The sequence below is a fragment of the Moschus berezovskii genome, chromosome 5 (assembly GCF_049115385.1).
Source record: "Moschus berezovskii isolate FMDL1 chromosome 5, NW_MosBer_1.0, whole genome shotgun sequence".
NCBI lineage: Eukaryota > Metazoa > Chordata > Mammalia > Artiodactyla > Moschidae > Moschus > Moschus berezovskii.
Genome location: NC_142464.1, coordinates 99,341,456 through 99,368,689, shown reverse-complemented (window position 1 = coordinate 99,368,689; position 27,234 = coordinate 99,341,456). Strand labels below are relative to the sequence as shown.

The 27,234-nt window shown below is 43.1% G+C and overlaps 1 protein-coding gene across 1 annotated transcript in view; it reads right to left on the bottom strand.

The window, feature by feature from the left end:
- Positions 1 to 4,309: 4,309 nt before the first annotated feature.
- Positions 4,310 to 27,234, bottom strand: part of PARM1 (prostate androgen-regulated mucin-like protein 1) — a 131,494-nt gene continuing 108,569 nt past the window's right edge. Inside the window, exons 3-4 of the mRNA XM_055434739.2 lie at positions 26,724 to 26,802; positions 4,310 to 8,203 (exon numbers count right to left, since the gene is read on the bottom strand). Coding sequence (XP_055290714.2) covers positions 8,119 to 8,203; positions 26,724 to 26,802 — 164 coding nt within the window. The 3' untranslated portion in view covers positions 4,310 to 8,118. The remainder of the gene's footprint in view (positions 8,204 to 26,723; positions 26,803 to 27,234) is intronic.

Here is a 27,234-nt window from a genome sequence, read left to right as displayed (position 1 = left end):
TAAAAGTTAGGTCAAATTTGGGACTTCCCTGGTGGTCCAGTACTTCCAAAGCAGGAGGCATGGGTTTGATCCCCAGTTGGGGAACTAAGATGTCACATAATGTGCAGGTCAAAAAATTAGGTCAAACTAAAAATATATGTATTTTGTGGTTTCATAAAACCTCATTTATTGTCTTTATAAAGAAAATAGAAGTAACAGCTATATATATATATATATATATATATATATATATATATATATAAATTTAATGACTATGAGCAAGACAAAGCAGTAGCATTATAAAAACAGTGTCCAGTCCAGGAGTTCTTTTATTTTTTCCAGTCCCAAGTTGTACTCACGTTTTGACAGAACATTTGCATCATCCTGCCACGGAAAGAACCACAACCAGAGGAGGTGTTGATTGAGAACAAAAAGAGCCTATGATGGGAAGTGGGAGAAGAAAGCTGCAGATAGCAATGTGCCACGTGACTGGACATGGAGAGGAAGTGTTTCATAACTATGCATATTCTCCTCCTAGACTTGACAGGTTTATAGGTATATATATTAATCAGTCCCTTTTCTCTCCTTTCTCATCCCCCCTTTATCTAATATAAAGCAGTTAACCCTGTAATTTGGCATTTAACTCACAGAAGAGCAATCATTTTACCTGAACTAGGAGGAAATATTCTGGGAGGTTAAGTGACATATGGGAGCTGGTGTCTTTCTTTTTCAGGGGCTAGTGAGTGTGTCCTTAGTTGTATAAGGGACAGTTGCATCACGTTAGGAATAACATGATGTTATGTCTTTTGGGGGAGGTTCTAACCTGGGGTAAAGGATGGGCTCTGCTCTCTATATTCAGCTCAGAATTGTTACCGTGCTGTCCTCTGAAATACAGAGAAGGCAGGAACCATATGTCTTGCAATCTCCTTTCCTGTGGGGTTCTGGCTAGAGCTTGTTCACAAGTAGTTCTCAGGTATGATATGGACAAGGCAAAGCCATTCTCCAGAAACTGTTGCTGTCAAGATGTATAGGCAGTTTCGCTTCTCCATGAGCTCCCAAGAACCGTCTACCTCACAGCCGCAGCCTGATATGTCACAGCCTCTCAGAGATCCAGGAATGTCAGCAGTTACCCGGCACGGCTTGCCTAACCTTTTGGCTTTCTGCTCTTGCAAAGCTTGTGTAAGACTCTCATTTCTTTCCTTTTTGTGGCTAATATTTCATTGTATATATGTACTACATCTTTCTTATCTATTCCTCTGTTGATGGACATTTAGGTTGCTTCTATGTTCTGGCTATTGTAAACAGTGCTGCAATGAACTTTGGGGTGCATGTATCTTTTTGAATTATGGTTTTCTCTGGCTATATGTCCAGGAGTGGGATTGCTGGGTCATACCAGAGTTCTGTTTTGGGTTTTTGTAAAGCAACTATACTTCAAAAAAATTTTAAAAGGACTCTCATTTCTATCTGAAATTCTTAACTTCAGATTAAGATTTTAATAAACATCCCAGAAATTCATGGAAAAGTGTTTTTTTATTTTTGTTTTGTTCTTTTTTCCCTGATGAACCCCCATGACAATGCTGAATGTCCTGGCACAGGGGCTGAGTGTGGTCATGTGTCTCTCATACCACCTGGCAACACCTGGCCTCTGACTGACTGGAACTTTTCAACACTCTGACCAGCAGTGTTTGTTGCAGCAACTTCTGTCTGAGTGCCAAGGGAGATGTAGTCAGTGGGAGAACAAGATGGCGGTCTGGACTGTCTCAACGTAGCGGCTGTGTGGTCTGGTGACAGGGAAGGGTCACCCTGGAGTCCTTGCTGTTATTATAATGGTTGGGTGATTTTGGTAGGTGACTTTGGTTGACAGTGCCAGAATCTACACAGAGGCAGCTCAGAATCTGGTCGGTCAGATGCCCAAAGAGTGGGTCCCTCTGGCTATTCTAGAAACCTTCTTAGAGGTAGGAATCTTGCCCAGCTTTGGCCTCAGGTAGTCCCATTGGGTTCACTGGGATGGCTGGCCCAGCATCTGTGGCAGGAATCTCTGGCACCGAGTCAGGTTTCTGTGGAGGTAGCCGAGCCCATGGACTCTGGAGGTCCACTGGTGACAGTTGAATCCTGCCGTACCACTTACCAACTGCATGACCTAGGGCAATCTCTAGACCTTAGTTTCTTCATCTGTATAATGGGGCTATTAACAGTATCTACCCCATGGGATGTTAATCCATGTAAAATGCTTAGAACAGTATCTTTCTCATAGTAAGTGCTATGTGAGAAGAATTGTTACAATGATGCTAAGGAAAGACAGGTTAGTGCAGTGATGGAGGCTTCAGATAAGTGGGGTCAGTGATGCTGAGGGCAGCACTCCCGAGTCCAGGCTCCTGTGGACTTATGCTAGACTCCTGTGGAGAGCGATGAGGCTGCAAATGGACAATAAGAGTGAGGTTTTCACTAAAACCCTGGGCAATGGCAGTGCCCTAGCAGATCGGGGATGAGGGGAGGCAGTCTCCTCCTTGGCAGAGAACACAGCCTGGCGGGGCAGCAGGAGTCAGCAGCAAGGTGACAGTGCCTGGCAGGGGGACATGTGCTTGGGAGCTGACTGGGCTTGCTCTGGGCTACATGCCAGGCACTCTTGAGATTGCCCGAAATAGCTGATGGGGGACTTTGCAAGGGATGTGAGAGTCTTAAGACCTGGATTATATTTACATCAGATACCAGTCCCTTGGGTGGAAAGTGGTCTGGTGACAGATAGACTTGGTTTGACTTCCACCTTTGCTACTTACTAAACTGTAAATACATGGACAGCAGAGGGCATCTTTTTCATTATGGAGCAGACAGAAGGATTCAGTCCATGCATGAATGAATTTGATATCCTAGAACCTCAGCTTCCTCATCTGTAAGATGACGAGAGTGTGAAAACCACTAGAGGTAATGCAAGGAATACATTAGACAGCTGTCCACAGGCCCCTAAAGTTCCTCATGAATATGCATTACTTCATTTTTTAATAGTAAATATTCAGTGTCTTGCTTAAATAGAAACACCATATATTTGTTGACTAGAACTGATTAATACTGTTTTGGTCCAGAAAACAAAGCACATTCTACATACACCAGAGACTACATCCTTTAAGAGATCTTTTAAGTGTTTTTCCCGGTTTGATCAGTGCTGTCATTTTTTGATTGTTTATTTATTTGGCTCTGTCCACTCTTAGTTGTGGCATGTGGGATGTTTAGTTGCAGCATATGAGGTCTACTTCCCTGACCAGAGATTTAACCTGGGCCTTCTGCCTTGGTAGTGCAGAGTCCTAGCGACTGGATCACCAGGGAAATCCCTTGATCAGTGTTTTTAATTGTCACTTACGACTCAATCCTTTCTGACAAAAATCACAATATAGCTACTAGCTATTGGGGCACACTGTTGAATTTTAGGAGAGTAAAAGATTGGAGATAGGTTACTCAATCATTGAAACAGATTACGACTTGACTTGGAAAAGCTATGCTACAGGGGAAAAAATTGATCTGACCCAATAATTTAAAAGATGTGAAAACTACAAATTATTATTAGGCTTTTCCTTTCTATGCACACTTAATGTGCTTTCTGACCAAACCTGTGCAGGCAAGCTTGGAATAATGGAGTTATGACTTGTTTTCGGGCCCACAGCAGGTCCTCTGAATGATCAGTGATCATGTCTTGTCCTCCTTGTCCATCTTGACTTCTCCCCATCAATCCTCCGTGTTGTGGCACTGGAAGGCAGGTATCTAAACATATTAAGTCTGACCTTAAGTTTAAATCCACCATCAAATCAACTTGCTCTAGAGTTTGCAAGTGTATCCCTTTCTTTCCTATGTTGTGAGATGCCCAGGCTTTGCTATTGCCGTTTTCTTCAGAATTAGAACCGGCTTTGGTTGGCTTCTGGGGGTGGAAATAATATTCTGGATGATTAAAACTGCCTACTATTTCACTGTCAGATAGGATGGGTATGCTGAGTGTTTTTGAAGGAGAACAAAGCAAGTATCAAATGTACTGCTACCACCTTAATATAACTTGTTATATATGACTATTTATCGAATCAAAGTGTTTCTTTTTAGAACTATTTTATAAGGCATGGTATATAGTTAAGAGTAAAATCACTGCTTGGAAAGTTTCTTCATTCCTGACATCTTTCAATTCTGTTTCAAGATCAGAGAGAACTTCCCACTCTGTAGAAAGTATTATTTATTGATGTGGGATAAATTTTCTCTAAGAATGAGCCACGGTTGCTTAATGCAAGTAGTACCGAGTACAGCAACCAAATGGCTTGAATAACAAAACATAGCAAAATGTGAATCACCACTGTCAGATGCAAGCTTTTAAGAACTTTAATTGATTTAATTATTATTAGTATGCAATATGTCTTACAACAAATGTAGATACAATGACATCAAATAGCAAAGAAGTTGCACGTCTTTCCGTCTTTAAATGGTGTGGGCTTACCCCAAGAAAGCAATCTGGCATTGGTCTCTTGGTTAGCACTATTACCAATATCAACTAGCACTTTAAAATCAAAGTTGAAATGGTACATTCATTTGCCAAAAGAGGTAAAAGGCAAAGAAGGTGAAACAACGTGCAAATTAGCATCTGGCCCAGTTGCAAAATTCATTTCCCAGATGCGAAGGATTGAACCATGCACCCCTGCAAGCAAGACAAAGGGCAAACAGATGATGGTAAACCCAAATCAACTCCACAAAGAACTCAGAGGACTTTGTGATGGTAAAGGCCAGGTCCACGGCTGTTAGCGCTCAGTGAGTGTTGAGTGTTACCCTAACTCAACAGTCTGTGAGACCTGTGTCCTGGGTCATCCTTTCATTCAGGGATGGAAACCATCCTTCGTGGTCCCAGAAAGTCAGGCAGTGGCATTGGGGCACAGCTCAGAGCTCTAACAGCTGTCTGTATGTAGCTACTATACAGGTGTCATTTTACACACTTAAGTAGAAACAACACACCAAACAAGAAACCAAGATCACTTATACATCTATGTAATACTTGCAAAGTCTATAAATATTTTTATCCAGAAACTGAAAACACTGTAGACATGACTTCATTAATCCTCACAACAGATTTGTGAGGTAGCATGGGGTGAGGTCCATAGGACGCCATCACACCCGCCTAAAAAACGAAGACACGGACGTCCAGGGAGGGCTGGAGCCTTCATTGGGGCCACAACAAAACAAGGTTGAAGCCCATTCTGTCAGCATTTGTAACCTATATTCTAGAAGGGGCTCTTCTGGTGTGAGTGACATTCTCTCTCACACTTTCTGACTAGTCCAGTGCCTGGATGGTATGTGGTTGTTTTAGACGCATGGGAGTCATTTCCTTTGTGTAGACCTTGAACAGACTCGCTCCCTGAGATAAAGGACGTCACTCATTGGCATATGTTTTGTGTGTGTGCGTGTGTTGAATGCAGTTGTTAACATTTTTGGCCAACTCAAAAACAGAAAAATGCTCTTGGCAAAATAAGGTTCAACTCATAGGTATTTTCTACTAACATAACAAGGAGTTCTCGAGTGTTTAGGGGAAGCTGTCACCTTGCAGAATGCATGTGCTGAAGGTCCAGAGCCCTCTCTTTATCACAAAGATCCAGAAGTTCATAAGAGCAACCAACCTATCAAAGGCTTTTGTACAACAGCAGCCTTGGTGAGGAAAGCTGCTTGCTGACCCACTGATTTATAATCAGCCAGGATTCCCTGGGAAGAGGCTGGTCCTTCTCACCCAGTGTTTTTGACTGAAGCAACATCCAGAAGACCACCTCTCCAAAGAGGCTTCATAGACATTTTGTCAACATATCTGTGTCCGAGTGTAAAGAAAATATATGGAATGTCCTTTGTTTTTGTTGAAGTGTCCTTTACCAAACAGAAAGCCTATGGGGGGAAGGCTGTGGGTAGGAAAGAGAGAGTTATTCAGGCCAAGCATTGCTAAAAGGGGGCACCCTTGGTCATTCCTGGCCATTTTTCTGAGAAAGTCCACTTTTTACAAATTTTTATAATCAGAAATATGAGAATTCTTGGAAGACTACTTCTCATTCCCTCCTCCTGTTATAAAATACTTCTGGGGTTTGCTTACTCTCCTTTGGTACCTAGGGAGTTTAGTATTAATTTCTTTCAGAGCTGGGGGTTGGCAGGCTGTGGAAAGTAGCACAGGTCTCATATTTCTGACACCAGAGAGGTTTAGAACTGCCTGGCAGTGGCCGTTTTCATGTCAGTACTTCATTGGGTCACAGCGAGTGACTGGATGAGTCCAAGGTCAAGTTTCTGGAAACTAAACAGAGTCATGGCAGCAGGTCCAAGTTTAGAAATTAAAAATGCAGTTTCACATTCTGTATGATAGCGTCAAACACATTTTGAAACAGAACTTAATGTATATTTTGTACTCCATGAAATCAGACATAAGATGCCAGTTGCTATTACCAGGTGTTTCAGGAGGACAGGGTTAGAGCCATGAAATAAAATCTATCTAGAAAACACAGAGAAATAAAAAGGTAATCATGCGCAAAACAACTCATCAAACTAAATACTTTAAACACAACGCCAACAAACTGAATACTTTTTCAGATAAAAATTTAACGAATCATTTCGTTAAAAGTAAAAACTATCACTAACCTGGAACATCTTGTTTTGTCACAATGGGCATCGCAATAAATTAGGGTTTCTCACACTTGGCACTATTGACATTTGCGACCGGATAACTCTCAGTTGGGGTGGACTATATTCTACATTGTGGGATGTTGAGCACATCCATGGCCTCTACCCATTGGTAGCACCCCTTAGGAGGTGACAGTCAAAAATTATACCAGGTATTTTCAAATGTTCCCAGTGGGGCAGTGGGGTGAAATTACTTGCTGTTGAGAACACCGCTGGAAATGGGTGACCGCAAAGACAATCAGTTCTTTCTCAAAATTTGTGACACAGGGTTTTAAAACTGTGTACCCAGGGGTGTTCATTTATTAAACGGCAGAATTAGCAAGGTAAGCATTTGGGAAAAATAAATGGATTAATCACAGTGTCCATTTCCAATGGAAAAGGCTCACTGAGTAATTGCAGAAAAACTAATGCCTTTAAAAAAAAAGTTAACAGCCGTTATCCAACAGACAGTAAGGCAGTGAACCAGTTCCTTTGTGGGTAGAAAGCAAGGATTCTACAGGTTCCTCCAGGCAGCGGATGTCTCTGACGGTCACTGGAGGCTGATCCTACCTTCCTTAATGAGGTATTCAATGCATGTTGCCCCCATTTCCCTCCCACTCTTCTCCACGCCTCCCCCCTCCACCCTATACTCACTCCACACACCTCTCCCTTTCTCTCCTACAACTAAACTCATTGCACAGCTTTCTCCTGTGGAACCGCAACTCCACTGAAAGCTTGTGGGCTGGGGTTCCAGCTGCGGTTGGCTAGATAACCGGGCATCCTTAGCAGACACAGATGGCCTGGAGGGATGGCCGGGGAGCTGGCACGCTGAGATCCGACAGCAGTCTGCTACTCTGTAGTAGTACTCGGCCGGCTGGTCCCCTCCAGGGCACCTTCTTGCTTCCTCTCTCCCTAATTAGGCAGCTAAGAAGCTGGCCTCCAGCTTGCAGAACCAAGCAGGTATCCGATCAGACACAACCAGATAAACCAAGATTAAAAAGGAATCTGAGAAACCCCTGCTTCCTTACCTGTAGGGCGAACTCCTCCCAGCATTCATGGCCTTTCCCCTCATCGAGATTTAATGTAATTTCATAAAGAAAAGTTTAAGAAATACCACACACAGCAAATTCCCCTAAAATTAACCCCTGACGACACAACGTGATGCATCCCTCTTCCGGTTCTTCTCTCGGTGGGACCCCTGCTAGGTACAGACATCACCACCGTGGCGTCCAGCCTGGACGGCTCAGAGTTGGCCCATGTCCGCTGCATATCAGACTCCACTCACTTTTAAATAATTTTGTTTTTTGTTTTTTTGGTACCAGAAAGGAGAAGTTGTAGCAGCCAGAGGAGAGGGAGGAAGAAAACAAAACAACCAAACCAACAAAACAGGATTGTCGCTCAAGGCGCCTCAGGTACTTGTTATTAATTCTACTGGATAAGCACTGATAAATAAAGACAGTTATTCCTCATCCCGGCCACGTTCTTTTGTTAGGAGTCGTCGTACAGAGGGTTGTTGTAGTTTCCCCAGGACCCGTAGTCGTGGTCGTCCAAGAGCCTTCCGTAGGAGGAATGCCTGGTGGGAAGAAGAGGCTGTGGTTATTTGGAGAAGTTGCCCATGTTGCAGACAGCCCTGTGGCCGGGGGCCTGAACGGGAAGGGAAGATGTGATGCTTCACAGGACAGACTCTTGGCAGCAGGTCCATCAAGCAGGGAGGCCCCAGTCTGCAAACTCCCTGTAAGTTAAGACTGATCCACTGGGAGCCCTACTGGCACCTTCTGTTGAGATCTGCTGGGCCCTTGTCTCTCTCCTTGACCTCTGGTGCTGAAGAAGAAAGAGGCTCCATTTCCACGGCTACTTAATAAGAAGTAAGGGGAAAGCAAAGGTTGCATTCCTGGCATTTTGGCTTAGGTTCTGGACTTCATTTTCCCTGAAATGATAATGACAGAACCAGACCTGCTGATACTCTCACCACCCCCCTGAACTTCATATAATGTTTTATCATCATCTACAGAGTTTTTCTATGTTCCATAGTCACTTGAGCCTCAAAATAAAACCATGGTCCAGTATTGCTTATCCTTACTTCTTCGATGAGGAAAATAGGGCTCAGAGATGTTAACGGACATACCCAAAGTCATCCAACTGAGCTATGAGTTGAGGCCCCACCTCTGGGATCTGAACCCAGTGCTCTGAGCTCAGCTTCTTAGAGTTTGATTAGCACCTGAGTTCAATGGCATTATGCACTTATCCGTCTTTGCTGGGTCATTCCGGGAACCTGTTCCACAATTAATATTGTTTCTAAAAGAAACTGAAATCAGATTGTTATCATTCTTCTATTTAAAACCATTGAGCAGCCCCCTCATTCCACACAGAGTAAAAGCCAAAGTCACCACGATAGTTTGCAAAACCCTACAGGGTCTGGCTCCTATTATTACCTCTCCAAGCACATCAACTACTATGCCAGTACCTCTTGTTCTTTCTGCTCATGCCTGACACAGCTGTGTCAGGGCCTTTGCACTTACTGTTCCCTCATCTTGGAACATTTTCCTCCAGATTTCCACAGAGTTCGTTTCATTTCCTTCAAGTCTGCACAAATGTCACCTTCTCAATGCGGCCTTCCTTAGAAAATCTATTTAAACTTGCAACTCCCATCCCACAGCACTCCCTGCTTAATTTTACTCATAGTACGCATCACCTTCTAGCATACGATATAATTTACTTATTTATACTGTTATTGCCTCTCTCCTCTAATTAGACTTCATGTATGGATTATTTGCCTGATTTATTTGTTCTTAACTCTAATTCCAGCACCTAGAAGAGTAAATCCTCAATAAATAGTAAGTCCTCAATAAATGTTTATGGAAGAAACAGTGATTGGAGAAAAAAAATATCTTGAAAATTCAATTTGTTCACAAGATGGGAGCTCCCTGGAAAGGATTATGGCATTTAAAGACTAAAACTAATGACAGGACTGAGAGAATAATACAAAATGAGACTCTGGTGCCTCTGAGATTCAGGCTAGCTTGTGAATTTTTACACCTTGCCACTGGAAATCAAGAATGCTATATAAATAGTACAGACAAACATACCCCCCTAATTTCTTTCTCACCTAAACATGAAAATTAAACAAAATGAAAATACAACCCAAGAGGCACAAAAAGCATTTGTTATATACTTCTCTCTGTTGCTAAAATAATTGCTGTCACTCTTCTAAACTTACTTATATCTGTCAGGTATTTGAGAAGAGATGATCTTGAAAAGAACCAGATTGTTGATGTGTTGGCTTTGGTCTCTTAGCTTTCAAGATTCTGATTTCTGTCCTGAAGGCTGGCTCAGTGGACCGAGTCTATATGCCTGAAAATTTCCACAGTGTACTATCCCCAAAGGTGCCTGCTCATCTCTGGGGATGTGAGAAGGGAAGAGGTCACAAATAACACACCACTGATCTATTGATTCCAGGAATAGGAGAAGGTTAGTGTTGAACACTCCATCCACACTTAACACCTCCAATTCCAATCAAAGCCTTTAACTGGATGGTTGAGAAATGGAAGCTATGGAATGCATAAGTAAAAACCTAGGGATTACAAGACAGGTGCATCCTGACTCTTTGTGCTCTCATGGACAGTAGCCTGCCCACCTGACTCCTCTGTCCATGGGATTTCCCAGGCAAGAATACTGGAGTGGGTTGCCATTTCCTCCTCCAGGGGATCCTCCTGACCCAGGGATTCAGCCTGCATCTCCTACATTGGCAGGTGGATTCTTTACCACTGAGTCACCAGGGAAGCCCTTATAAGGTTGGAGCTGGGCCTAAATTTCATCATGATTTACTGTGGCAAGCCTGGCGAACAAGGACCCAATAAACACATTCTCTTATTGATAGAACTCTCCTGCCTCACTTTTGCATAGTAATTTAACTTCTCACAGCATTTTTATATCGATCATATAATTTTATTCTCATAAAATATCAGTTGGACCTATAGATGTACATCCTAGACTATATTTTTAACCCCATATTTCTTCATCTATAAAATGGAGAAACAAAAAAAAATTTGCATTAGAATTTTGGGGTGGATTAAATGAGGTAATGCATATAAAAGAGCTGGCACATAGTAAAGGCACAATAAATGTTGGCCAACATTGCTTTCCAACTTTTATTATAATGAAACATATAGGAACTCATGGTAGATCTGCGAGGAATAAAAAAGTTTACTGAGTGAAAACTGAACTGCCTTCACTTTCACCAGGAACTCCTGAAACTATGCCCCAGGCATGGTTATAAAACCAGGTTCTTATATTATAATTAAATGAAATTATTACTATGCTGGAGTTGGGTTAGAGGATTAAAAAATTTTCTGGGCATCAGGTCTTACTGCTTGTGGTTATTGCAGGCAAGACTATTTGATCAGAGCTAGACCTGAACCTCTTGTGTTGTAAGAGATGTCTACTACACACACACACACACACACACACACCGTTCCCGTTCCGTCGCTCAGTCGTGTCCGACTCTTTGCGACCCCGTGGACTGTAGCCTACCAGGCTTCTCCGTCCATGGGATTCTCCAGGCAAGAATACTGGAGTGGGTTACCGTTTCCTTCTCCAAAGGAGAAGAGGACCTGAACCTCTTGTGTTGTAAGAGATGTCTACTACACACACACACACACACACATACTAGTAAAATAAAGCAAAAAGATGGAGCTTTCATTTTTCTTGTGTTTTCTCATTTGAATGAACTGTGAGTTGAACACATTACTGATAAATGAGGAAAGCAACGTAAGAGATAGAGATAAAATGTATTTGGGAATGTACCGAACCCTTAGTAGTGTAGTTGGTCAGTCGTGTCCGACTCTTGCGACCAAATGGACTGTAGCCTGTCAGGTTCCTCTGTCCATAGGACTCTCCAGACAACATTACTGGAGTATCTATGCCCTTCTCTAGGGGATCTTCCTGACCCATGGATCAAACCCAGGTCTCCTGCATTGCAGACAGATATTCTACCATCTGAGCCACCAGAGAAGCCCCACCGAAGAAAAACACGTTTTGTTATGAGCCTAAACAAGAATTGGGTGAGCTGGAATTCAAGCCAGGTTTGGGTAAATCCTGTAATGCTGCAGAAAGAGGAAGACAAACAAATCGTTTTTTTTGTGTGTGTGTTTGTGTGTGTGTGTTTGTGTGTGTGTGTTTGTGTGTGTACATGTCTGGAAGATAAGTACAGAATCATTAATGATCACTTTCAATGAGCTCTCCAGGTCAGAACTTCTTAAATAATGGCATGTTTTAGATGGAAATGGGGGACTTTTCCAGATTGGCATTTGTGGAGTCTGAAGTGGTGAAAAAGCTCCCACTCTCAAGATTAGAAAGATGGGGCTTAGCTCCAGGGATCTGAAAGACTGTTGCTATGATGTCATGGGAGGGCTGCTACTAAAACTAAGGTCAGTTGGCTTTGTACTTCAAGGCGGCTGATCTAATTTCAATCTGAAGAGCCCTCTGTATGAATGACATCATCGTCAGGTCAAGGCAGTTCTGTTTACTCCATTGCTTCGTAAAGACCGGCAGGCAGCCAGCACAGCTAAGGTTTCCATTTGCTCTGCATTGGTTCCCTCAGATGGTAAACCTCCCGGGGGGCAGATTATGACTTACTTTGCTTCTAATTTTCTGAATGTCTGATATGTTGCTCTTAACACAACGATACTTTTATAAATACTTTATGATCATTGCTTAGATCCAGTGTAGCATATAAACAGGACACAGAGAAAATTCACAGTTTCCTTGTTCAATACCAGCAGGGATTAGTATGTGCGCAGTCAATTAGTCACATCCAACTCTGTGACCCCGTGGACTGTAGCCTGCCAGGCTCTTCTGTCCATGGAATTTTCCTGGCAAGAATGCTAGAGTGGGTTGCCATTTCCTCCTCCAGGGGATCTTCCTGACCCAGAGATCGAACCCACATTTCCTGTGTCTCCTGAATTGCAGGCGGATTCTTTACTATTGGGAGTAGTATGGCCTGGGGCAATTTGCACATATACAGAATCTAGAAAAATGGTACTGATGAACCTATTTTAGCAGGGCAGGAATAGAGACTTTAGCAGATGCAGACATAGAGACTTGTGGACACAGAGGTGGGGGAAGGCGTGGGGAGGAGAGGGGGTGTCAAATTGAGATAGTAGAATTGACATATACACTCTCGTGTGTAAAGCAGAAAGCTAGTGGGAAGCTGCTGTATAGCACAGGGAGCTCAGCTGGGTGCTCTGTGATGACTTAGAGGGCTGGGATGGGGAAGGGTGAGAGGGAGGCTCAAGAGGAAGGGGACATATGCATACATATAGCTGATTCACTTTGTTGTGCAACAGAAATCAATACAACATTGTAAAGCAATTATACTCCAAAAAAAAAAAAAGGAACACAGAGGGCCAAAGTCACAGTTTTTACCTTAAAGATTAGAAAAGGAAAGAAAATTAGAATTTCTTCTATGCAGTGACATGGCTTTAAAGCATTTAGCATGAGCTCACAGGCCCTTTAAATCAATGACACTATGCTTATCGTCACTGTTGTTCTACTCTATCAGATGGTTCAGTTAGCTAAAAACAGAACCCAAGGGGACAAAATGGGATATGATTTATGTGAAGCTCTTGCCTCATTCCTTTCTTCTCAAGTGGTTTTACTCTAACAAAGCAGCAGTCCCCACTCCCTCTTCTCCAGCCCCAATTGGTCAGTGATGCCTTCTTGGTGACAACTGGTAAATGTAGTGGTGATGCTTGTGGTTTCAAGCCTTTTCCACAACTGTGAAAATGTACCTATTTTAAGATAGCTATAGCATCAATACTTAATGGAACTCAATGGTCTTGGAAAATGAATGAGGTGTTTAACTTTATTCTTTGTGGAGACAAACATATATTAGAAAACACCTTCTCCTTTATAAGGGTCAACTCCAGGTCTCCATCAAGTCTACAACTTTGCTTATTACTATTCCTCCTAAGGTCCTCTTGTCCCTAGTTAAGTGTATCTTGCCATTCAATCATTGGGGCTTACTGCATGCTAAAAAGGTATAAATATGAATAAGATATGGCTTAGTGCTGGGAAAACATAAATGAACTTGCAGCTCATTAGTCATTAGCCATTAAGCCTTAGACTCGCATCATCCATTAGCAAAGCCAGTTTGTACAGCTATCACTGTCTCCTTTGTTTATGTCTGTGGCTTTTTTTTTTCTGATTCTCATTTCCCTGACTGGCTTCTTTCACTTATTCATCAAAAAGTTACCATTGATCAGGCCTTATTCTGGGGCCTTATTCTGGGCTATTCTAGTGAACTAAGAGACAGAAATTTCTGTCCTAAGGGAGCTTACATTCCTGTGAGAGCGTCCCTTAGAAGAAATGAAGTAACTCTCATGGTTAACAAAAGAGTCCAAAATGCAGTACTTGGGTGCAGTCTCAAAAATGACAGAATGATTTTGGTTTCTTTCCAAGGCAAACCATTAAACATCACAGTAATCCAAGTCTTTGTCCCAACCACTGATGCGTAAGAAGCTGAAGTTGACCAGTTCTATGAAGACCTACAAAACCTTCTAGAACTAACACCAAAAATGATGTCCTTTTCATCATAGGGGATTGGAATGCAAAAGTAGGAAGTCAAGAGATACCTGGAAAAACAGGAAAGTTTGGCCTTGCTGTGAAAAATGAAGCAGGGCATAACAGAGATTCATCAAGATAACATGCTTGCAGAGAAAACACTCTCTTTGAAAAACATAAGAGATGACTCTACACATAGACATCACCAAATGGTCAATACAGAAATCAGATTAATTATATTTGTAGCTGAAGATAGAGAAATTCTATATAGTCAGCAAAAACAAGACTGGGAGCTGAGTGCCACACTGTTTTGCTACACAAAACTGGCTCAGATCATGAACTCCTTGTTGTAAAATTCAGACTTAAATTAAAGAAAGGAGGAAAAACCACTAGGCCATTCAAGTATGACCTAAATCAAATCCTTTTGATTATACAGTGGAGGTGATGATCAGATTTAAGGGATTACATCTGATAGACTGAGTGCCTGAAGAATCATGGACAGATGGTCATAACATTGTACAGGAGGCAGTCACCAAAACCATCCCAAAGAAAAAGAAATGCAAGAAAGCAAAGTCATTGTCTGAGGAGGCTTGTAAATAGCTGAGGAAAGAAGAGAAGTAAAGAGCAAGGAAGAAAGGGAAAAATATACACAACTGAATTGCAGAGTTCAGTTCCAGAAGACAGCAAGGAGAGACAAGAAAGTCTTCTGAAATGAACAATGCAAAGAAATAGAGGAAAACAACAGAATGGGAAAGACTAGAAATCTCTTCAAGAAAAGTGGAGAGCTCAAGGGAACGTTTCATGCAACGATCCTTTATTGGATAGAAATAGTACGGACCTAACAGAAGCAGAAAAAATTAAGAACAGATGGCAAATATACACAGAATAACTGTACAAAAAAGATCTTCATTTCAGTTCAGTTCAGTCGCTCAGTCGTATACGACTCTCTGTGACCCCATGAATCACAGCACGCCAGGCCTCCCCGCCCATCACCAACTCCCGGAGTTCACTCAAACTCATGTCCACAGAGTTGGTGATGCCATCCAGCCATCTCATTCTCTGTCGTCCCCTTCTCCTCCCGCCCCCAACCTTTCCCAGCATCAGAGTCTTTTCCAGTGAGTCAACTCGTCGCATGAGGTGGCCAAAGTATGGCAGTTTCAGCTTCAGCATCAGTCCTTTCAATGAACACCCAGGATCGATCTCCTTTAGAATACACTGGTTGGATCTCCTTGCAGTACAAGGGACTCTCAAGAGTCTTCTCCAACACCACAGTTCAAAAGCATCAATTCTTCGGCGATCAACTTTTTCACAGTCAACTCTCACATCCATACATGACCACGGGAAAAACCATAGCCTTGACTGGACGGACCTTTGGTGGCAAAGTAATGTCTCTGCTTTTTAATATGCTGTCAAGGTTGGTCATAACTTTCCTTCCAAGGAGTAAGCGTCTTTTAATTTCATGGCTGCAATCAGTATCTGCAGTAATTTTGGAGCCCAAAGAAATAAAGTCTGACACTGCTTCCCCATCTATTTCCCATGAAGTGATGGGACCAGATGCCATGATCTTAGTTTTCTGAAGGTTGAGCTTTAAGCCAACTTTTTCACTCTCTTCTTTCACTTTCATCAAGAGGCTTTTTAGTTCTGCTTCACTTTCTGCCATGAGGGTGGTGTCATCTGCATATCTGAGGGTTACTGATATTTCTCCCGGCAATCTTGATTCCAGCTTGTGCTTCTTCCAGCCCAGCGTTCCTCATGATGTACTCTGCATATAAGTTAAATAAGCAAGGTGACAATATACAACCTTGACGTACTCCTTTTCCTATTTGGAACCAGTCTGTTGTTCCATGTACAGTTCTGACTGTTGCTTCCTGACCTGCATACAGATTTCTCAAGAGGCAGGTCAGGTGGTCTGGTATTCCCATCTCTTTCAGAATGTTCCACAGTTTATTGTGATCCACACAGTCAAAGGCTTTGGCATAGTCAATGAAGCAGAAATAGATGTTTTTCTGGAACTCTCTTGCTTTCTCCATGATCCAGCGGATGTTGGCAATTTGACCTCTGGTGCCTCTGCCTTTTCTAAAACCTGCTTGAACATCTGGGAGTTCATGGTTCACATATTGCTGAAGCCTGGCTTGGAGAATTTTGAGCATGACTTTACTAGCGTCTTAATGACCCGCAAAATCATGATAGTGTGATCACTCACCCAAAGCCAGACATTCTGGACCTTAGAAAGTGAGCCTTAGGGAGCATTACTAGGAACAAAGCTAGTGGAGGTGATGGAATTCCAGCTGAGCTATTTAAAATCCTAAAAGATGATGCAGTTAAACTGCTGCACTCAATATGTCAGCAAATTTGGAAAACTCAGTAGTTTCCACAGGACTGGAAAAGGTCAGTTTTCATTCTAATCCCTTAGAAGGGCAATGCCAAAAAATGTTCAAACTACTGTGCAATTGTGCTCATTTCACATGCTAGCAAGGTTTTGCTAAAAATCCTTCTAGGTAGACTTCAGCAGTATGTGACCTGAGAACTTCCAGATATATAAGCTGGGTTTAGAAAAGGCAGAGGAATCAGAGATCAAATTGCCAACATTCACTGGGTCGTTGAAAAAGCAAGGGAATTCCAGAAAAACATCTACTTCTTTATTGACTTCACTAAAGCTTTTGACTGTGTGGATTGCAGCAAACTGTAGAAAAATCTTAAAGAGATGGAATACCAGACCACCTTACTGTCTCCTGGAAACCTGTATGTGGTCAAGAAGCAACAGTTAGACCTGGACATAGAGCAACTGACTGATTCAAAGTTGGGGAAGGAGTACAACAAGGCTGTAGATTGTCACCCCTTTTATTTAACTTCTATGCAGAGTACCAGAGAAGGCAATGGCAACTCACTCCAGTGTTCTTGCCTGGAGAATCCCAGGGACGGGGGAGCCTGGTGGGCTGCTGTCTATGGAGTCGCGCAGAGTCGGACATGACTGGAGTGACTTAGCAGCAGCAGCATGCAGAGTACATAATGCAAAAGCCAGGCTGGATGACTCACAGCTGGAATAAAGATTGCTGGGATAAATATCAACAACCTCAGATAAGCAGATGATACAACTCTAATGGTAGAAAGAGAAGAGGAACTAAACAGCCTCTTGATGAAAGTGAAAGAGGAGAGTGAAAAAGTTGGCTTGAAACTCAACATTCAAAAAACTAAGATCATGGCATCCTGTCCCATCACTTCATGGCAAATAAATGGGGAAAAAATGGAAACAGTGGCAGATTTTACTTTATTGGGCTCCAAAATCACTGTGGAGGTGTCTGCAGCCATGAAATTAAATGATATTTGCTCCTTGGAAGGAAAGCTATGAGAAACCTAGACAGCATTTTAAAACACAGAGACATTACTTTGCCAACAAAGGTCCATATATTCAGTTCAGTCACTCGGTCGTGACTCACTGTGACCCCATGGACTGCAGCATGCCAGGCCTCCCTGTCCATCACCAACTCCCAGAGTTTACTCAAACTCTCGTCCATTGAGTTGGTGAAGCCATCCAACCATCTCATCCTCTGCCATCCCCTTCTCCTCCTGCCTTCAATCTTTCCCAGCATCAGGGCCTTTTCAGATGAGTCAGCTCTTCACAATAGGTGGCCAAAGTATTGGAGTTTCAGCTTCAACATCAGTCTTTCCAATGAACGTTCAGGACTGATTTCCTTTAGGATGGACTTGTTAGATCTCCTTGCAGTCCAAGGGACTCTCAAGAGTCGTCTCCAACATCACAGTTCAAAAGCAGTTCAAAAGTTGGACTATAGTCCAACTCTCACATCCATACATGACTACTGGAAAGACCACAGCCTTGACTAGATGGACCTTTGTTGGCAAAGTAATGTTTCTGCTTTTTAATATGCTGTCTAGGTTGGTCATAGCTTTCCTTCCAAGGAGCAAGCATCTTTTAATTTCATGGCTGCAGTCACCATCTGCAGTGATTTTGGAGCCCCCCAAAATAGTCTGTCACTGTTTGTATTGTTTCCCCATCTATCTGCCATGAAGTGATGGGACCGGATGCCATGATCTTAGTTTTTTGAATGTTGAGTTTCAAGCCAACTTTTTCACTATCCTCTTTCATTTTCATCAAAGGGCTCTTTAGTTCTTTGCTTTCTGCCATAAGGGTGGTGTTATCTGCATATCTGAGGTTGTTGATATTTCTCCCAGCAATCTTGATTCCAGCTTGTGCTTCATCCAGCCCAGCATTTCACATGATGTACTCTGCACATAAGTTAAACAAGCAGGGTGACAATATATAGCCTTGATGTACTCCTTTCCCGATTTGGAACCAGTCTGTTGTTCCATGTCCAGTTCTAACTGTTGCTTCCTGACCTGCATACAGATTTCTCAGGAGGCAGGTTAGGTGGTCTGGTATTCCCATCTCTTTCAGAATTTTCCACAGTTTGTTGTGATCCACACAGTCAAACACCTTGGCATAGTCAATAAAGCAAAAGTAGATGTTTTTCTGGAACTCTGTTGCTTTTTTGATGATCCAATGGATGTTAGCAATTTGGTCTCTGTTTCCTCTGCCTTTTCTTAACCCAGCTTGAACATCTGGAAATTCATGGTTCACGTACTGTCGAAGACTAGCTTGGAGAATTTTGAGCATTAGTTTGCTAGCATGTGAGATGAGTGCAATTGTACAGTAGTTTGAGCATTCTTTGGCACTGCCTTTCTTTGGGATTGGAATAAGAAACTGGCCTTTTCCAGTCCTGTGGCCACTGCTGAGTTTTCCAAATTTGCTAAGATATTGAGTGCTGCACTTTCACAGCATCATCTTTCAGAATTTGAAATAGCTCAACTGGAATTCCATCATCTCCACTAACTTTGTTCATAGTGATGTTTCCTAGGGCCCATTTGACTTTGCATTCCAGGATGTCTGGCTCTAGGTGAGTGATCACACCATCCTGATTATATGGGTCATGAAGATCTCTTTTGTATAGTTTTTCTGTGTATTCTTGCCACCTCTTCTTAATATCTTCTGATTCTGTTAGGTCCATACCATTTCTGTCCTTTATTGAGCCCATCTTTGCGTGAAATGTTCCCTTGGTATCTCTAATTTTCTTGAAGAGATCTCTAGTCTTTCCCATTCTATTGTTTTCCTCTATTTCTTTGCATTGATCACTGAGGAAGGCTTTCTTATCTCTCCTTGCTATTCTTTGGAACTCTGCATTCAGATGGGTATGTCTTTCCTTTTCTCCTTTGCCTTTCACTTCTCTTCTTTTCACAGCTATTTGTAAGGCCTCCTCAGACAACCATATATACACTACTATGCGCAAAATAGTCAGCTAGTGGGAAGCTGCTGTAAAGCACAGGGATCTCTGCTCCATGCTCTGTGATGACCCAGAGGGGTGGGGGTGAGGGTCCAAGAGAGAGAGGATATATGTATACATATAGCTGATTCACTTAGTTGTACAGCAGAAACTAACATAACATTGTAAAGCAATTATGCTCGAATTAAAAAAAAAGTGAACCAAACACCTCTAGTCAGGGATCAGCATGTTCAAAAAAACAAAAGGCATGAAACAATAGAAGATTATACCTGGGAAACTTAGAGCCCAGTGTTTTTAGAGTGTTGGGAGGTGAAGGTAGAGTAGAGTTACTTAAAGTCTGGTCCTTTGACCAGCAGCTTTGGCATCACCCGTGAACTATTGAGAGTTGCCAGTGTGCAGGCCCCACCCTGACACACTGAGTCAGAACCTAAGGGGCTGAGACCCAGGAAACTGTGTTTTCAAAAAGCTTGCCCTTTGGCTCTCATGCACATTGAAATTTGAGAACAACTGAGTTAGAGAATCAAGTCAACTAGACCTACAGAATGCCAAAAACTGGCCTGAAAAGACCAGTGTGTAGCAAACAAACCCAAGAAGATCTTAGACATCATGATTGGCTCCTTGTGGGCCTGCTTTTTAAACCTAATAACAGCCAGGAGGAATCCAGTTGTAGAAAATGTCATCACCAGAAGACTTAAAGCAAAACAGGTTACTTCTAACAAGATGTCTTAGGAGCCAGGTCCTGTTGTGTCTACAAATCAAGATCACAGTTATTTTTGTGACAGGAACAGCCCGTGTTGCCTGTCTGGGTTACCAGCACACCTAATTACAGCAGCATCCACAGTACTATGACAGATACGGTCTCCTGCCCGGGAGATTATCCCCTGGCTGAACAGTTTTGAGCCAATTTAAACAAAAACAAAACCCACTTACCTCATTCTTCAATCATCACTAATTAAAGACACCTTCTGCTAGAGGCAGGCAGGGCTTTTGCTTTCTTTTAAAGTTGCAAACAAGCCCTGGAATAAAGACTTTGCAGAGATAGTTTCTATTAATGAATGCAGCACAAGGATGCCACTTCACAGGAGTTTAGAAAAAGCACAACTGAAATTGCCAGGGTGGAACATGGAAGTCTTCACATCAACATGTAATTAGAAAACTGAGCTGCTGCCTCCTCCTCCTCCTCCTCTCCTTTGAATCCCTGATGCCTAGAGAATGGGGCTGTTGGTGGCTACTGTTTTACTTAGCGACTAAGCAGGACGCACGTGATGACAATTACAACAATGACAGTATTGACCCTACCATGGCCCTCACTTCAACCCTGGGACCTGAATGTTTATCTGTATCACAATTTAATCCTCATAACAAGCCTCAGTTAGGTATTCGTGTCCTAGTCCCATTTCATACGGGAAGAAACTGAGCACAGAGTGATTAATAAATTTGCCTTAGAGTCCGTGTTCTTAACCACCATGTAATACAGTCTTTCCAGGTTGCCTACATTCATTCCTTCATTTCCTCTGCAAAACAACCTTGAAAGATAGGTGTTATCAGCTCTATTTTTTCAGGTGAAGAAATGAAGGATCAGGGAGATTATAATTTGCCCAAGGCGACCTAAATAGTAAGAAGAAGGGTCAGGATCGGACCTGATTGCAAAGCCCATGTTCCTCCCTCCACTCCATTCTCCTGCCGGCTACAATGCATGGGTGGATAGTAGTAAAGAGTGTTGGAAGGTTCTGGGCTGTTCATTTTTATTAGCTGCATCTACCCCTGGTGGCTCAGAAGTTAAAGCGTCTGCCTCCAATGCGGGAGACCCGGGTTCAATCCCTGGGTCGGGAAGATCCCCTGGAGAAGGAAACGGTAACCCACTCCAGTATTCTTGCCTGGAGAATCCCATGGACAGAGAAGTCTGGTAGGCTACAGTCCATGGGGTCGCATAGAGTCGGACACGACTGAGCGATGGAATGGAACGGAAACATGGCTTAGGTTACAGAGAGATGAGGTCCTCAAGACAGGAGATAATGTGACAAAATTAGGGGTCACGGATCCCTAAAGAGCAGAGTGTGAAAATGGATGGCTGATCAGTTTATCCAATATCTTCAGAGGGAGTTAGAATTTGGCAAAGAGGTGAAACTCTCAAGCCACTGTTTCGCAGAGCTCTCTAGGAGGAGGAGGCCATTTTTCTGGTGATGAAGCTGCTCTTTCAAACAGACTCTTCTTCTGCATTGGCCTGGACACTGGCTGGGCCAGACTATAGCCCAGGCCAGATGCTAATGGCCCCCTCAAGGGCTGTGATTTCAGTCACTTGCTGCTCTGGCCAAGTGAGCTGAAAAACCACAGACAACATACTTCTTGTCATTTTACTGTTCTCAGAAATCTGGGACAATAGGAATGGAAGAAATTTCCAGCCAAGGACAAACTTAACCTTAGGTATGCATAGACATAAACACACACACATGCATGTATGCACATTTGACAACTGAGCCAAATGTATTTTTGATGAATGATTAGTGCATGCTAAGTGGCTTCAGTTGTGTCTAACCCTTTGCGACTCTATGGATAGTGGCTCACCAGGCTCCTCTATCTGTGGGATTCTCCAGACAAGAATACTGGAGTGGGTTGCCATTTCCTCTTCCAGGGGTTCTTCCTGGCCCAGTGATTGAACCTGTGTCTCCCGCATTGACAGGCAGGTTCTTTACCACTAGTGCCACCTGGGAAGCTTCTTAATGATTAGTGGGGCTTTCCAAGAATCTGGCAGAGTAACCCTTGAAGGGGTTTTAGCACAACCTTAAGATTTATGAGTGCTATTAACCTCCTTATGTTGTAATTTTTCCAAAATAATTAACACAGCAGCAGAAAGGGGTTTTCCTTAGGGGGTTTCCAAACAGGGGTCTGATCATTTTATCCATCCTTAAGTTTGTAGTGCCAAAAATAATGAACAATCTTATACTCATACCACTGGGGCCTTTCTACATTAAGAGGAGGATCCACATTATGGGGAAGAGAAACAACGAATAGTTCCTTTCAGTCATTCACTGACTTTATTATGTGGAGAAAGCTTGGAAAAAAAAAATATATCTTAAATTTTTAAAATAAAATGTTATACAATTTTAATCAGCACTCATTAGAACCAATTTTAATGGCCTGCTAACTAACTTTTCCAAACCCACTACGTTCTGAGATGGCAGAACGGTGTCTTATCACTGATATGAACCCAGTGTTTAAAAGAGTGCCTGGCTCATGGCTAATGCTCAGTAACTATCTGTGGAGCAACTGTCTTACTGGGGTTCCTTCCAGCTGACCACTTTGATGATGATAATAATGATGGTGGTGGTGGTGGCAGAACTACTTACTTGGGAAGCAGCGTCCATCTTCCTCCAAATGATGCTATCAAACAGCTAAAACTACTGTCTTCATCTTAAAGGTGCTTCCCTGGTGGCTCAGTTGGCAAAGAATCAGCCTGCAATGCAGGAGACCCAGGTTTGATCCCTGGGTTGGGAAGATCCCCTGGGGAAGGGAACGGCTGCCCACTCCAGTATTCTTGCCTAGAGAATCCCATGAACAGAGGAGCCTGGCAGGCTACAGTCCATGGGGTCGCAAGAGTCAGACACGACTTAGTGACTAAACCACCACATATCTTAAAGAGGAGGGACGTCAAGGTTAGTGAATCTCTGTTACATGCCAAGGTGATGGTATTAATAGAACCTGCTAGAAAATGTGAGGGCTGGGACAGAAACTGACATCCCTCTAATCCCCAGTGGAGTCTCAGTTCTTAGTCACTGTTCTAGTCTGTCTGTCTGTGGTCAGTGGGAGGCTTCAGGTGGTGAACTTGAACTCTTGCCTGGGGTCAAGAGGAACAGTCCTGAGGTTATTTCAACATTATTTTTGTGTGGAGAGAGGGAAGTGTTTCTATTTCGTACCACAGTCCTTGTGGGTCTCCCTTTTGGCGACAGAGCCCTTTGGAGCTCACCATTGGTGATTCCAAAATGACTCCAAAGTTTCCCTGTAAGTTTCTTTTTTTGAATCCCACCCTGAATCTCCCAAACACAAACAGAAGCTCTGCTACAAAGTGGGAATGAAGTTCCCAGAAAGGTTCATAGAAGCCAATGGAACTCGTAATTAAAATGCAGTGTTTATACAGTGATAAATTAGTAATTAAGCCAGACGGAAAGGGGTAACATTGAGCAAGATATAATTCATAAAACTGTTTGATGCTGAAGGAAATACAGACTTAATGAAGAGAAAGATAATTTAAAAAAAAATCTGAAGACCCCAAAACCTTTCATAAAGCCTTTAGACACAGATAATGCTGACATTTTAATTCTAGTTTCTCTTTGAAACGTTTCTTTCCTGTTCTTTGTACCTGAGATAAGGGTGATATTACAGGGCACTCTGATACTTGACACCATCATTAGATTGATTTGGTTCACGTGTAGAACAAAAGATAGAGGGAGATAAAAGGGGAGCGGGAGGAGAGGGCTTCCCTGTGGGCAATGGGCTGGGCTGGGGTGATGGGGAGAGATGAGAGGCAGCAGAGTGGAGGTGTGGTTAGAGATGAGACACTAGATAGATGATCTCTGTATGGAGAGCCAGTCATGCCCCTCGAGAAAGAAGCACAGCAGTGATGAAAAAAAACAAACAGATGCACACCTGTGTGCACCACCGTGCCTGTGTGCTTGCGTGTTCTTACATTTGGTTGTTCATTTATTCAGTGTATCAAGCATCTCCTTTGTGCCAGCAAAATGCTCACAGATAGTCAGGATCCTCACGCAGCTTACAGTTTTGTGGGGAAAAGAGACAACAGACACACAAACAAATATATAAAAAAAACAAATGAAATCACAGATTGTGATTATCACCAGGATGAAATTAATTGAGACACTAGGAGAAGAAATAACAAGGGCTCCAAACCAAGAGGAGGGACCTCTCCTAGAGGATGTCACTTGAAAGCCATGTATAAGGAAGCACTAAAAGAAAGGCATTTCAGGGAGAGGGTCCAACAAGACAAACGCTACGGATGAACCTATTTGCTGGGCACGAATCGATGAAGACGAGAAGAATGGACGTGCGGACACAGGCAGGGGAGGAGAGGATGGGATGGACTGGGAAAGCAGCACTGACATATACACACTATCGTGTGTAAAAAGAGATAACTACTGGGAAGCTGCTCTACAACACAAGGAGCTCAGCCCAGCGCTCTGTGATGGCCTAGAGGGGTGGGATGGCAGTGGGGTGGGAGAGAGGCTCCAGAGGGAGGGAATGTATGTATACATAGGCTGAGCACCTAAGAACTGATGCTTTCGGACTCGAGCTGGAGAAGACACTTGAGAGTCTCTTGCGCAGCAAGGACATCAAACCAGGCCATCCTAAAGGAAATTAACCCTGAATATTCACTGGAAGGACTGATATTGAAGCCTAAGCTCCAATACTTTGACCACCTGACGCGAAGAGCCGACTCACTGGAAAAGACCCTGATGCTGGGAAAGATTGAAGGCAGGAGGAGGAGGGGACGACAGAGGATGAGATGGTTGGATGGCATCACTGACTCAGTGGACATGAGTTTGAGTAAACTCCAGGAGTTGGTGATGGACAGGGCTGCCTGGCATGCTGCAGACCATGGGGTCACAAAGAGTTGGATATGACTTAGAGACTGAAGAGCAACAATAGCTAATTCATGTTGCCATAGAGCAGAAACTAACACAAAATTGTAAAGCGATTATACTCCGATAGAAAAGCCAGTTTCTCTCTCTCTCTCTCACATACACACACAAGAACCAAGGATCTGGAGAGACAAGGAACTTAGCGTGTCCTAAAAATTGGATAGAAAGCCAGTGTGACTGCAGCTCACTGGGTAGCAGGGAGAGAAATGTGTGATGAGCAAGAAGGCGTGGGCAGGGGGGTCCATGAAGAAACCCAGGACAAGCTGAAGAGTCAATTGAATTCTAAGGGTGAGGGGAGGCCACTGGGGTGTTTGAGGGAGGGAGTGACAGGTCAGAGGAGATTCTGACCGGATTCTAACCTGATTCTAACCAGGCCCCGGCTGTTGGGAGGATAATGTGTTGGGGGTCAGGGACCAGCTGTGCTCATCACAGTGGCACGTGTCCTCCTGTTCCTGTAGCACACACTGGTGAAGCAGAGTGCTGCTTGCCTTTTGGCATTTAACAGCTGGCAGGACACTCGGTGTGAAGAATGTGGTCTTTGAGAGTTTGGGATTTTACAGAGTGCTAGATAACAAAAGAGGTGGTGCTAGTGGTAAAGAACCTGCCTGCCAATGTAGGAGGCATAAGAGATGTGGGTTTGATCCCTGGGTCGGGAAGATCCCCTCGAAGAGAAAATGGCAATTCTCTCCAGTATTCCTGCCTAGAGAATCCCATGGACAGAGGAGCCTGGCAGTCCACGGGGTCACAAAGAGTCGGACATGACTGAAGTGACTGAACACTCCTACAGACAGCAAAAGTGGGAGACTCACAGAGTACTGCAATTTCTCTTTGGTTTTCGTTGTTGTTTGTGACCCTATGGACTGTAGCCCACCAGGCTCCTCAGTCCATGGGATTTCCTAGGCAAGAATACTGGAGTGGGTTTCCATTTCCTTCTCCAGGGGATCTTCTCTGACCAGGGATCAAAGCCATGTCTCCTGCTTTGGCAGGCAGATTCTTTACCACTGAGTGACTCTTTCCATAAGAGAAAGGCTATTTTAAAACCCCAAATATAAGAATAAAATCTCAGAGGGAAAACAAAACCAATTTTGTAGGAAACACTATACCTTCCTTGTATTTTCAACATTTTGGTTTAGAAGCAGCGAGAGCCTCCTTCCAGGCTGGGTACACACCTCCACAGCAGTGTTCAGAGCATCAATTTTTAGGAACCATCAAGCTCCCCCTTCTCCCTCATTTCACAGGTAAGACAAGGTGGGTTCAGGAGGCATGTGACTTTCTCAGGGTGATGATGTGATTTAAGGGCAGAGGACCAAGGCCCCAGTCTCCTGACTCTGGGTTCATTCTCCTTCCATTACATCATCATGCTGTATATTCTTGCTGATTTCTTCTGATTTGCCAGCTTTCAGGTACCGTCCCATATATTCCTGTCCAGGGTGCAAGCCACTGGCCATTTTCACTTCCCTGCCAAGATTTCTGAGAGCTAAGACACTTATCAAGAAACAAGTACTCAGCAAAACAGCGCTCAGCCTGGAGCCTGACAAATTGGAATTCCATTCTTTACGAAGAATAAGAAGGTGTGTCTTACCTGATCTTCAGATACGCTGCAACTCCAAACACCAGTAACACCACAGCAATGACCGTTACCGTGATGGCGGCGATGCTGCCTGGGAAAGAGCAAAGCAGAGCAAGAAGGTGAAGGAAGGGTGTTCATTTCCGATCGTTCTGCAACAAAACCCAGGGGATTAATTCTGTTATCAAAACACTTCTCAGGTTAGGCTAAGTTGAGTAAATGACCACTATTTATTAAGACCATTTGGGTGACTTGCAGTTCAGAAAACAGGCCACAGTAATATTTGATTATCTTTTTAAGAATACCACCAATCTGTTGCCACTACTGCTGCTGTTTGCAGGCAAAGTGGATTTAAAATCTCCTGAAGTCCCATTTTCTTCTTTAGTATGTTTTAGCTTGTCTTTCTAGCACTCGCAAGGTATTGGAAGAGCTAGGATGCTTAATCAAAGATCATGACAAGATGATGCAATTGATGTTTTAATAAACCAGAACCACACAGCTACGTCAGTGTCCAGTTCAAAAGGGT